Consider the following 14146-nt stretch of genomic DNA (forward strand, 5'->3'; position numbering starts at 1 on the left):
AAAAATAAATACTCAAATGGCAAAATAGTACAACCATGGCTGACAAGGGTAGTCAAAGCTAATGTAAAAGCAGAAGAGGCATACAATAAAGCAAATACTTGCAAGAAAATAGAGGATTCGGAAGCATTTAAAAACCTACAGAAAGCAACTAAAAGCATCATTAAGATGGAAAAGATGAAATATGAAAGCAAGCTAGCAAACAATATTGAGATGGATGGAAAAAGTTTTTACAAGTATATATATATATATATATATACTTGTAAAAACTTTTTACAAGTATGTGATGGGAGTGGACATAGGAAAATGATGCTGGAGAAATAACAATGCTGAACAACAAGATGGCAGATGAACTAAATAAGTATTTTGCATCAGTCTTCACTGTGGAACACACTAACAAGGGGGCATGAGGGAAAAGAAGTCAGCACAGTTACTATTACAAGGGAGAAGATGCTCAAAAAGCTGTAAGACCTGAAGGTGCACAAGTCACCTGGACCAGATGAACTACACCCTAGGGTTCTGAAGGAGGTAGTGGTAGAGACTGTGGAGACGTTAATGACTTCTCAAGAATTATTGGACTCTGGCATGGTTCCAGAGCACTGGAAAATTGCAAATGTCACTCCATTCTTTAAGAAAGGAGGGAGGCAGCAGAAAGGAACTTATAGACCAGTTAGCCTGACCTCAGTGGTTGGGAAGATGTTGGAGTCAATATTAAGGATGAGGTTATGGAATACTGGTGACACAGGACAAGATAGGACAAAGTCAGCATGATTTCCTTAAGGGAAAATCTTGCGTGACAAACCTGTTGGAATTCTTTGAGGAGATGATAAGTAGGAAAGATAAAGGGGACGCAGAGGATGTGGATTTCAGAAAGCCTTTGACAAGATGCCACACATGAGGCAGCTTACCAAGTTAAGAGCTCATAGAACTACAGGAAAGTTACTGGCATGGTTGGAGCATTGGCTGGTTTGTAGGAATCAGCGAGTAGGAATAAAAGAATACTTTTCCGGTTGGCTGCCAGTGACTACTGGTGTTCCACAGAGGTCAGAGTTGGGACCGCTTCTTTTAATGCTGTATATAAATGTTTTAGATGATGGAATAGATTACTTTGTTGCCAAGTTTGCAGATGATATGAAGACTGGTAGTGTGTTGAGGAAACAGGAAGGCTGCAGACCAACTTGGACAGTTTAGGAGAATGGGCAAAGAAGTGGGAAATCAAATACAATTTTGGAAAGTGCAGGGTCATGCACTTTAGTAGAAGAAATAAATGTGCAGACTATTTTCTAAACAGGAAGAAAATCCAAAAATCTGAGATGCAAAGGGACTTGGAAGTCCTTGTGCAGAACACCCTGAAGGTTAACCTGCAGGTTGAGTCAGTGGTGAGGAAGGCAAATGGAATGTTAGCATTCACTTTCAAGAGGTCTAGGATTTAAGAGCAGGGATATGATGCTGAGGTTCTGTAAGGAACTAGTGAGGCCTCACCTTGAAAATTGTGATCAGTTTTGGGCTCCTTATCTAAGAAAAGATGCACTGGCATTGGAAAGGGTTCAAAGGAGGTTCACAAGGATGATTCCGGGAATGAAAGGGTTCTCATATGAGGAATGTTTGATGGCTCTGGGCCTATACTCACTGGAATTCAGAAGGATGAGAGGGGGGATCTCACTGAAAACTTTCGAACGTTGAAAGGCCTAGACAAGAGTAGACGTTTAAAGGATATTTCCCATGGTGGTGGAGTCGAGGAAAAGGCGGCACAGCCTCAGCATAGAGGGAAATTTCATTCAAAACAGATGTGGTGAAATTTCGTTAACCAGAGGGTGGTGAATTTATGGAATTTGTTACCACAGGCAGCTGTGGAGGCCAGGTCTTTGGGTGTATTTAAGGCGGAGACTGACAGGTTTTTGATTGCCCTCAGTATCAAAAATTCAGGAAGAAAGCCAAGGAGTGGGGCTGGGCACAGAAAGAAAAGATCAGCCATGATGGAATGGCAGAGCAGACTCGATGTGCCAAATGGCCTAGTTCTCCTAATTCTGTTCCTATCTTTATGGTCTTATGGACTACAGCTTGGTATTCAGTACTATCATCCTCTCAAAACTAATCAGTAAGCTTCAAGACTGAGGCCTCAGTACCTCCTTGTGCAATTAGATTCTCGATTTCCTTCCTGCAGTTTGGATTGAAAACAACATCTCTACCACAGTCACCATCAGCACAGGTCCACCACAAGGTTGTGTGCTTAGACCCCTGTTCTACTCACCTTATACTTATCACCAAGGCTAAGGATGTCTCCAATGCCATATTTAAGTTCGCTGATGACACCATTGTCGTTGGCCGAATCAAAGATGGTGACAAATCAGAATATTGGAGGGAAAATGAAAATCTGACTGAGTGATGTCACAACAACAACCTCTCACTCAATGTCAGCAAGACCAAGGGGCTGATTATTGACTTCAAGAGGAGAAAACCAGAAGTCCATGAGCCAGAGCTCATCAGGGGATCAGAGGTGGAAAGGGTCAGCAATTTTAAATTCCTCGGTGTCATCATTTCAGAGGATATATCCTGGGTCCAGCACCTAAATGCCATTACAAAGAAAGAACAGCAGCACTCTACTTCTTTAGAAGTTTGAGAAGAATCCACATGACATCAAAAATTCTGACGTCCTTCTGTAGATGTTGATGGAACGTATATTGACTGGTTGCATCACGGCCTGGTACGGAAACACCAATGTCCTTGACAGGAAATCCTACAAATGGTTACGGCCCAGTCCATCACAGGTAAAGCTCTCCCATCCACTGAGCATATCTACATAGAGTATTGTCACAGGAAAGCAGCATTCCACATCAAGGACCCCCACCACCCAGGCCATTCTCTCTTCTCCCTACTGCCATCAGGAAGAAAGAGGAATTAGTAGGTTCTCTCTGTGACTGCGTGGGTTTCCTCCAGGTGCTCTGCTTTCTTCCCACAGTCCAAAGGCTTACAGGTTAGTCGGTTAATTGGTCATTGTAAATTATCCTGTGATTAGGCTGGGGTTGCTGGGCAGCACAACTTGAAGGAACAGAAGAGCCTGCTCCATGCAGTATCTCAATAAATAAATAAAAAGTAACAAGAGCCTCAGGACCCACACCACCAAGTTTAGGAACAGTTATTATTTCTCAACCACCAGGCTCTTCAACCAGAGGGGATAATTTCACTCGCCCCATCGCTGAACTGTTCCCACAATCTACAGACTTACTTTCAAGGACTCATCTCATGCCCGATATTTATTGTTTGTTTGTTTATTTATCATTATTTTAACTTTTTTTGTTTCTTTGGTTATATTGTGAACACCCGCAAGAAAATAAATATCAGGGTTGTATATGGTGACACATGTACATTGATAATAAATTTCCTTTGAAATTTAATCTGTGGCTCAATATTTTCTTCTATCCCAACAGCTACAATCTTCCCGCTCCCTGCTCCCAACTGAAGGCAGGTCTCATTCAGCCAGATACATCCCAGTATTTAACAAGCCATGCAGGAGCACTGCAGAAATTCTCAGCAGAGCCTGGATCACCTGAAGGTGGCTACTAATACAGAGTTAGGAGATTTCAGCTCCCAGCAGCATGGCAATCAATGATATTGATAAGCTATCAGCATAGAATCATGTGATTATTTCAGCAACTGCCTCCAATTTCAAAAGATAATAAAATTTAGCAGTAAAAGTAAACTACCATTCAGCCAATCACTGCAATATGTAATTTTTAAGAAGAATAGATCACAAATCTTACTTATAAAACAGTAGACGTGCAATTAGCAACATGAAGACAACACAAGCTTTGAGTTTAAGGTGTGATGATAAAATTATATCTAAAAAGGTACTGTGTCTGTTTATGCCATACTCAATGCTGTGCAATTCCACATTTCACTTTTGTGAAAAAATTAATAAATACATTTTATTAAGACATCAGAAATAGCAGAGGTTGTAGCTATTGGCAATACTGCAAACATACAGTAGCTGTCAGCTTGTTACCATAAAAACACAAATAAGGCACATACCCACAATGCAGTCAATTGTCCACCCAAGGCTGTTAGTACTTGACAAAGTCTCTTTAAAAAGATGTAGTGTTGTTCCCCAAGCCCAGCTCCGTGAGCTGTCCTGCAAGAGTAAAATGTTCAATCATTTCTGAAATGGATAATTAGAACATTAGAAAATTTTTGACAAGAACAGGCCATTTGGTTCAACAAAGCTTGCCAAATTCCTACAGACATGGTGCATTGAAATAACTATCGAGTTTAGATTTGAAAGTTTCTTAGGTACTACTCTCATCTACACAACTGAGTAATTTGTTCCATGTGTCCTGTGTAAAGAAATGCTTCCTGATGTTAGCCTGAAATTTCCCTTTAACCAGTTTCTTGGGGAGAATGACGAGTTATTTTGTCCAGGATATTGGCCATTCTCAAGTCTGCCAGATTTTGTTGCAAATATTGGTCAGGATGTCTATTAGTTTCTCTCTTCCATGTTTTATCAACTCAGCTGGGAAGTTGTCTATTCCTGCAGCTTTCCCATTCTAATGGTTGCTTCTAATTCCTCCTGCAGAATTGTAGTGGGGTCTGGACAGAAGAAGTACTTTTGATGTCTGGCAGCTGCACTCTACCTAGAAGGGTGAACAGGCTTCACTGGTCCTCATCCATTTCCTCAATCTCTCATGTCTGAGAAGTAGCACACCGCGGTATGCCTCTTTAGTTGGTGGGCTAAACAACATGAGAGGGTGGCGTTAGCATGGCACCACTGGGCGAAAGACCTCATCGACGAAGTCACTGGATGAGTTCCCCAAAGAACTACAACAGTCACATGTTCAAGACCAGGTCAAGCCACCGAGTTGGAGGACATTGGCTGTGGTCTGTCCTGGAGAGGGATGGGCGCCGCCAGGCCTTACCAGCCAAAGGCACGCAGCATGATGAACATAGAATAGACCCCATACTGGATTGGTCGCCACCAGGGTCACCAAGGACCACTTCACCCGTTGCACACGAGGGCAGAGGTGCTAAGTACGCTACTGGTGTAACCTCACCACAGAAGATCCATGGGAGAAACTACATCTCATTAGCCACACAGAAAGTGAGAACACTTGCCCAAGCAGGGAAACTGCACAAGTTTGCATGAGCTAGAAGGGTATACCTGGCACACCATAGGACTCTGAAATGTCAGGTGGAAAAAACCTTGGTGAACATCTTACTAAGAAAGGCCATATACGATACTACAGTGGAGAATTTGACAAACGTATCAGTGGTGTGGGATTTCTGGCCAACAAGAGCATCAAGAACTCAGTACTAGGGTGCCGTCCAGTATCCAGCAGGCTTATTTCTATCCGTCTTAGAGCAGCACCTTTCTACATCTCAGTGATTCAGGCCTATGCACCAACATCTGACCATGAAGATGACTAAGTGGAGGAATTCTGCAGCCAACTCCAGCGCACTATTGACAAGGTGGACAAAAAGGACATTTTATCTTGGGGGGGGGGTGAGAAATGGAATGCCAAAGTGGGTCCAGATGCACTGAAAGACTGGAAGGAACTCTGTGGCCCCTTCTGTAATGCCATAACCGATAAGCAAAGATAATGCCAACTTGAGTTTGCCAGCTGCAACGTGGTGCTTGCGAACATTCTGGGAGAGCACAAGACATCATGATGCTGGGTCTGGCATGCACCCAATGGAATACATCGTAGCCAGATCGATTACATACTGGTGCAGAACCCGCTTCAGTCTGGGATCAAGTGAGCCACAACAAGGATGTTCCCAGGTGCTGATATTGGAAGTGACCACAACCTGGTGATAATGACCTTTAGAATCAGGTTGAAGAAAGTCAAGAAGCCCAAGAACATCAGAATGAAATTCAACTTGGACAGAGAAGGACGCCTCCATCGTCGAATCCTTCAAAGCTACCGATGATGGAAAATTTGCACCACTGCTGATGCTTGACGAAGATGCAGAAACGTTGACAGCTAAGTTCATGAAGTGATGACAGAAACGGTCAATGAGATACTTGAAAAAGCCGTAGGAAAACTCAACCCTGTAAAACAGAGGAGATCCTAGAAATGTGAGATGCTAGAAGAGACCTGAAGAAAACTAAGAACACAACAACAGGAGCTGTAGCATACAGAGAGATCTGCAAGATCCAGAAAAACACGATCAAGGCCAATGAAGACTGGATTGAGAGACTGTGTACAGAAATAGAAGGACAGCCTGAACAAGAACAGCAGGCAAGCATCTCAAATTGTAAAGGACCTCATTAAACAGACAGTCACAAGTCAGCACAATCCAAGACAAAGGAGGAAGCTGACTCACAAATGATGAAGACATTCTCAAGAAATGGACTTGAGTATTGTTCAGACATTTACAACCATCAGACCCAAGGAGACCCCAGCGACTTGTCAAACAATGATGACTTTCCAATTCTGTGCGAAGAAGTACTTTACATTTACTTACTTTAAATTTCATCTGCCATTTATCTGCCCACATCTGGATTTTGTTTAGATCTAAATGTATTGATTCTGTTGCCCGAATGTGATCAGCCCATCCCCCAAATTTTGCGTCATCGGCAAACTTTACTAGTTTATTTGTTATGTGCTTATCCAAATCATTAATGTAAATCTAAACAGCAGCGATCCCAAAACTGATCCCTGCAGAATCCCACTTTTAATTATCTTTTGGGTGTGAAAATGATCCGCTCATCATAACCTGCACACCTCTTTTTCCCTTATTAGGGAGAAAAAGAGCCTGTGGTATGTTGAATTACCGGGTGAACGAGTAGTCTTTGGGGTACTGCAAGTCTGTGTCTTTATTGATGCTTTGCTGCATGCTTGAGTGCTCGGTGGGGGGTGCCGATGCTTTTTGCTGGTGGGGGAAGGGGGGGGCCATTGCTTTGCTGCTACTTATGCATGGGTGGGGAGAGCTGGGGTGGTTTTGGGGTTCCAACATTTAACTGTCATTCATTCCTACGGGCCCTCCTCTGTTTTGTAGATCTTTGCAAAGAAAAATAATTTCAGAGTGTATATTGTATACATTTCTCTGACATTAAATGTACCTATTGAAACTTACTGAACTAATTGTTTTCTGTTTTTGAGTTAACTCTGCACCCATTCACATACCTTACCCTGAATCCGTACCTCCTGTAATCTGATTATTAACCTCCTGTTGGGCACCTTATCAACAACTTTCTGGAAGTCCAATTACATCCATCGCTCTATTATTATCATAAATTTTAGTTGCCTCTTCATAGAACTCTAGCATATTAGTAAAGCATGATTTCCCTTTTCTGAACCCATGCTGGCTTTCTGCTAACATGCCTGTTCTTATCAGCTGCTTTTCAATTTCACTCTTTATTACTGTTTCCATTATCTTGCCGACGATACAAGTTAAGCTTACTGGCCTAGTTACCAGGGTCAGTGCAGTCACCCTTCTTATACACTGGGATATTAGCCCATTTCCAGTCCTTGGGAATTTCACCAGTCTTCAATGACTTTTGATAAATACATGTTAGGGGTTTGTATATATAATCACAGACCTCTAAGTGCCCTTGGATATCTGTTGACTGCCCCTGAGATTTATTAACTTTCAGCCTTTTCAACTGAAGTAGGACCCCACTCCTAAGGTCTCTAAATCATTTAAAACAACCTTACTCCTAACATCTTTGCAGGTGAATACTTAAGCAAAATATGAGTCAAGAGCATCCACTATGTCTTTCCCTGCATAATTATTCCTAATCCACTTAACTTCCTCCTTGATTTTTCTTTAACTACTAAAATATTGAAAAAAAATCTCTTGGGGTCAATCTTAGCATTCACCAATATCCTTCTCAACCTGCCTTTTGGCAATCTGAATTTCCCTCTTGACTACAGCTTTAATATTTTCAAATGCCCTACAGTTAACAGTATTACTATCTTAGAAAGAGCAGTTTTTGAAATATTCCATTAAGTAAATGCACAATCTTACATTGCAAAAGTAAACTATTGCCCACTGGGTCTGCATTGGACCTTTGAACATTTTCCAATTTAATCACACAACACAAATTTCTAATGAACAGTCTTTTTAAGTTACCATGGAATTAAATTCCATTAGCCCCTCTATTCAAGTATTCTAAATCTTAACAATTTTTTGAAGTATCCCATACCTGGTTCTTTTTTTCAAATACTTTAACCTTAAACTTCTAAGTCCTCAGTAAAACTCTTGATTTAGCATTAATATTTCCCTTTTATTGTCTCTGTGCCAAATAATTCCTACAACAACAGCTCTATTTGATTGAATTCAGCTGCAATCAATTTGTTCCTCAGAGGCTCAGCAGGTCAGTTTGCCAAGAATTAATATTTCAGTAATTGAATTTAGATCTGTGAAACCTCTCAAGTGACTTGATATCTAAGCAAAATTACTTTCTCCTCTCCTTCAATTCAGTATCCCCCCCCAAAGAATTTGTAATTTTTTCCGCTGCTAATGAATGACTTAAAAATATACCATTACCTTGTTTTTATTGTTTCACACAAGGACATGAATTTGCCATATCAACCCACTTCAACTGTGTCTCAGACCTGCTGAAAACCATACTGCTAAATTTTGCATTAAGCATATTTTATCCTGTTTTCCATTTGTGAATAATGTAATTATGTTTTCTCATTAATATTTCAGACTTTATTTTTATGACTCCTCCTGCACCCTAAACTCATCTGATTTCAAGTCATGTAAATAAAAGTGCTAATTCCAAACCAATATATTTACCCGTAGTCAGAAAAAAAATTGCACAAGCACATCATTGCCAATCCATAGCTTAATATGTAATCAAGTTTTTCTTTTATATTGTTCTATCTTCCAAATAAGTCTGATTCAAAGCACTTCATCACATGCCTTTTCAAAGACCATAAGTATCACACTACAGTATGATACCACACTACAGTTTTGCTTTTGTAACTTCCAGTCACAGTTATTGGTAGATTAAAAAAGGGAAGTTAATTTTTATGCAAGCCAACTGATACCAATACACATCTCTGATTTATCCTCGACAATCTTCATTATCTTACAGTTTTTTTTTGGGGGGGTGATTACTTTTACCCTCCAAAATGTGTAATAATAATTTCTAACCAAAAACACAACTTGCAGGCAATGATTTTGATATCAGCCTGATTTTGACATTTTAAAGGCCAATGCCAAGAAAAATGATTTCAAGTAACACGGTTTATGAAATTATTACTTCTGAAAACAGACTTACTGTGCAGCTGACAAAATACAGTGCATGGCAGCATCACTGAAGAGGACCAGCAAAGGTTTCCGATCCTCCAGTTTGCCCTAACAGATGAGAGAAGCACAAGCCAGAGAAAATGAATTTAGAGTTTTGCACTTACACAATATTCTACATAAAATAAAGAGGACAGAAACTATTCAAATGGACAAGTCCCTTATGAATCAATAATGCAAATTTCATTATGCATTTAAAATACACTTGCTTATGAAAACCTCCAAGATAAGATTAAATTGCCCAACACTTTTATGTTGACTAGATACACTTCCAAGAATTATGGGATCAAAATGTGTTGTGCAGAAGTATAAGCAAGTTTTTCAAACAATACACTTTAGGCTACCAACTGATAACTCTACCCTACCATAAATTTAAAGTAAGAATATTCAAATCACAAACAATATTGAAATATCAAATCTAATTCAACACTTTCAATCGCAATTTTAAATTATATTCTCATAAAATTTAGTGATTCAAGCTTATCCAGAAGTATTTCAGTGTAGTCCATTCAAAAGCATATTGTAACAAATGCCACTTCATTCATTAAAATTTTACCAGTGGGTAAAAAAATCATTATAAATGAAGCCCACTTTAGGTTTAAACCATTTCTAGGACACACACAACAGTGCAACATAGGAAAAGACCTTTCAGCCCACCATGTCAATGCTAACCATGATTCTACCTACATGTGCATGATCCATACTCCTCTATTCTGACTGTTCATCAGTCTAAATGGCTCTTAAATATTGCTAGTCTATCTGCTTCTATCACCTCTCCTGACAGCACACTTAAGTCACCTAGCACTCCAAAAAAAATACTTGCTTTGTACATCTCTTTTAAACATTCTCTTTTCACCTGAAACCAATGCCATCTGTTACTTTGGAATCTGGATCTTGGGAAAGTGACTATCTCTCCTATCACCACTTCTCATAATTTTAGATATTTCTACAAGTACACTCCTCAGCCACTGACTATCCAGAAGAAACAATAAAATTTCTCCAAGCTTGGCAACACGCTGTTGGACTTTTTCTGCATCCTCCACAAAGCTTCTATATCGTTCCTAAATGCTACGGAACTGCACACACTACACCAAATGCAGCTTATCCAAAGTTTTATGATTTCAGTGCCCCACATGACGAAGGCTAGCACGCTATATGCTTTCTTTACCAACTTATCCACTTACAGTATGTTGCACTTTCAGGGAGCAATGGACATGCACTTAGGACACTTCTGTACATCAATGCTCTTAAGAGCCCGGTCATTTGCTGCAGTATTTCACCTTGCATCTGATCTCCTGGAACCCAGACCTAATCATTTCTTTGCTGTCAGGTATTACCTTTCTGCTCACGGCAATAAGCAGACACTCCGCTGCCTCCAGTTGCAGTTCTGGTTCAGTTAGTAACATACACAGCACTTCAAGCAGCTTGCAGCTATCAGCTGCAATATGGTGCAAAGCAACCCAGTCCACATATCCAGCCAGAGTACCAAGAGTTGCTATTGCAACGCGACAGTGTGCCTTGGCCTGCATGGGGAGAAAACAAGTTGGAAATTAACTTGTGTGTATAACCACATACCTAGTACATTAAACATGTGCAATACTTATAAGACACATGATGCCTATTACTGCAGGATCATACATATCGAGTACTAAACCTAAATGAGGGAATAGGAACCAAACATTCTCTGATTAGACTATGAATAAGGAAGCTAATCTGGAAGGAAAGAAAAAAAGATGAGCCTTAAAGCTCATATTTAAAAACTGCAGATAAAAATATAAAATTCTGGAAACACTCAAGTCAGAACAGGCAAGTGTCCTCAAGCTGAAGCATCTCTTCCCACAGATGCAGTCTGACCTGCTCGGCATTTCCAACATCGTTTTAATTCACTTTACATCTTAAAACCAGCCTTTTCATGTGCCTTGCAAGCACAGAAAAGTCAACTGCAAAACTGTTATTCAGAGAAGCGTGCAGGGGTAGCATTGTACGGTGATACATGTGTTGCTGTAAATGAAAGGGTAAAATGTAAATGCAAGCCTACCTTACTTTCTTCAGTAGCATTTCCTTTCTATAAGAAATTGAAAGCAAAATCTTAGAAAAACAGTTAAAACACATAGCACAAACAGTGGCTCAAAAAATTCGCAGATAAATTGCTAAGTCAAAGGAATCAGTCAAACAATTCACAAGATATCCACAACTATATGCAATAAAAGCATACATCTCTGCAACTAGCCATTTACCAAGAAAAGCAACAGGCCAGTAAATAAACAATTCAGTCTACCATAGGAGCATCTGAGCTGAAGAATAATAATACTTTGTCCAAAAGGCATCCCAACCAAGAATTTTCAATACTTTATCCACACCATGGAAAATTTACATAATGACTAAATATAATTTTGGTGATTAAATATACCAAAGGTAGATTAATCCTAACTGCACACAACGCCATTCTTTTTCCAACAAATGTCACATCAATTGTGTATTATAGATGCAACTTATTTGTGACATTATTTACCCCAGTCTAATCCAGTATTTGTAACATTATGACTCCTTATTAAATGTCTGGATCAACTCCTATACCCCTAAATATTTTGAACATACAAAAATGTATAAATTTTAAATTTAAAATTGACCTCCTAAATTACACTCAACAGGAATAGAGTCACCAGAGAAACCTTGCTATTTATAGGACTAACAACCACTCTTATAGACCACCCATCCCCACACAAAATGGGTAAAACTGAAATCAAGTCACTCCTTGATCGATATTGCTCAATCTCACTTCATAAATTAACCCTTGGAATCCAAGAATTACTTTGCCAAGTCTAAAACCACCCGTTCAAGAACATACACTCCCAAGACGAGGTGCTCGAAACTGCGTAAAGAACTACAGGTGTGAACTAACAAAGATTTGCAAAACTGTGGCACAACTTCTACGTTTTGTAGTCTCATCTCCAAAGATCAGGGCTCCACTATCCTTTTCAATTATTTTCTACACTTGTCCATGACATTTTGGTAATGTATGCAGTGGAATTCACAAGTCTCTTTAGATGATTGCCTGCTTCCACATTGTCATCAAGTTACCTTTCCTTCCTCTGATAAATTGAAACAAACTTCAAACGGCATCAGCATTGATTAACATTGGGAAAATGAACCTGACATTTTCTGGTTGTCTACTTCTGCCACTACTCCATTACGTAAATATTCTAAAAGGAAAGTTTTGAACTTCATTTAGTACGACTGGCAACAGTAATAAAAGTATGTCAATTACCAGTTGTTTGTAATTCTGTGTGTGTTCCTGCAAGATGTCTAATAGAAAACTGAAGAGCTGCATCATATTTTGAGCCAGTGCATGCTGGATATCCTTGCGTCGCTGAACGGGTATAGTCTGAAATGTTACCACATCTTCTACAAGTCGCAATAGAATCAACATTACCAGTTCTGTTTGAGTCTCCTGAAAAGAAAATAATTTCAAAATTGATCATCATTGAACAGATTACACAATTAGAAAACAAATCAGAGATTATTTCAGGAAGGGAATTAAAACCAAAAGCAAAAGTGTACGGCTTTCAAAATTTTGAGACTGATCTCTCTTTTCAAATCAAAACTTCTTTTCTGAATGACCAGAATAGGCCATTTGACCCCTTGAGCCTATTCTACCATCTATCAAGATCATGGTTGATATTCCATCTCAATTTCACTCTCCAGCACAATTCTCAAATATCAAACTATTTTACATGCTACAACTAAGCCTCTACAATCCTCAAGAGTGAAGAGTCCAATCATCATTACCCTGATGAATGAAGACATTTCTCCCATCTCCAATCCGCAATAGTCTACGTTTCGTTCTCAATTTTTGTCCTTGGTCCTAGATTTTTCAAGAGAATCATCCTCCCTGCTTCTGGCCTGTCAAGTTCTTTAAGAAATCTATGTTTCTTTGGAATCTCTTCTCATTTCTCCAAATCTACAGAATGCAGTTTCAGTCTACTCACTCTCCTCACTTTGTCAAACCTGGGACCAGTCTACTAACCTGCATTCCCTCAATGGCAACAGCATCCTGTGTTAGATAGGTATCCAAACAGTAAAAATACTTCAAGTACCGTCTCAGCGAAGCCACATATAATTGCAGTAAGTCTGAAATCAAACCCTCTTGCCATAAAAACCAGCCTATCTTTGTCTTCCTGCTGCATCTACATGCTGGTCTTCAGAAGCACGTGTAAAACACATTTCAACAGCACCATCAATTTACTTTGAACATCAACACAATCAAATCTCTCACCATTTAACAAAATACTCGGCACTTCTGATTTGGGCAAGTGGCGGACTTCATTTTCCATTCCCAAAACTCCATCTGCCACATATTTTACCTGCTTACTCACCATGTCCATGCTCGTTGAAGCCTCTTTACATTTTCCTCTCTACTTACTACTACAATTAATTTATCAACATCAGCAAACAATGTCATTTTACCACCTGCCTACCCAAATTATCAATGAAGGTCATGACCAGCTGGGGTCCAAGCATTGTTCTCTGCAGTAATCGCAGAGAATTACCAGTGCATTAGTTATTCTGTCCAATAACCAGTTTTGTTAACTAAAGTTCTGTGTTGGTCTCTCATGTTGGGCTCAGTGGCATTCCAAGTAGTGCAGCGGCCTGGGTACAACTCTGACCTCTGATGCTGCCAATATGGAGTTTGCATGTTCACTCCATAACTGCATGTGCTTCCCCCAAGTACTCCAGTTTTCACCCATATCCCAAATAGTATTTATTATTGTCATACGTAGAGAGATAGAGTTAAAAGCTTGTTTGCGTGCCAATCAGCAAGACCATTGCGTACAGAAGTACATCACAATAGTAAAAAGAAAAAAAATGCAGGATATGGTAGAGCACAGGTAAA

At 39.7% G+C, this 14146-nt stretch overlaps 1 protein-coding gene across 1 annotated transcript in view; it reads right to left on the reverse strand.

Annotated features, from left to right (window-relative positions):
• The window catches only part of LOC134350429 (exportin-5), a 119581-nt gene that overhangs the window by 81310 nt on the left and 24125 nt on the right, over positions 1-14146 (reverse strand). The window contains exons 5-9 of the mRNA XM_063055615.1: positions 12521-12703; positions 11291-11317; positions 10590-10775; positions 9227-9303; positions 4027-4126 (exon numbers count right to left, since the gene is read on the reverse strand). Coding sequence (XP_062911685.1) covers positions 4027-4126; positions 9227-9303; positions 10590-10775; positions 11291-11317; positions 12521-12703 — 573 coding nt within the window. The remainder of the gene's footprint in view (positions 1-4026; positions 4127-9226; positions 9304-10589; positions 10776-11290; positions 11318-12520; positions 12704-14146) is intronic.

Source organism: Mobula hypostoma, chromosome 8 (genome assembly GCF_963921235.1).
Source record: "Mobula hypostoma chromosome 8, sMobHyp1.1, whole genome shotgun sequence".
Classification (NCBI taxonomy): Eukaryota; Metazoa; Chordata; class Chondrichthyes; order Myliobatiformes; family Myliobatidae; genus Mobula; species Mobula hypostoma.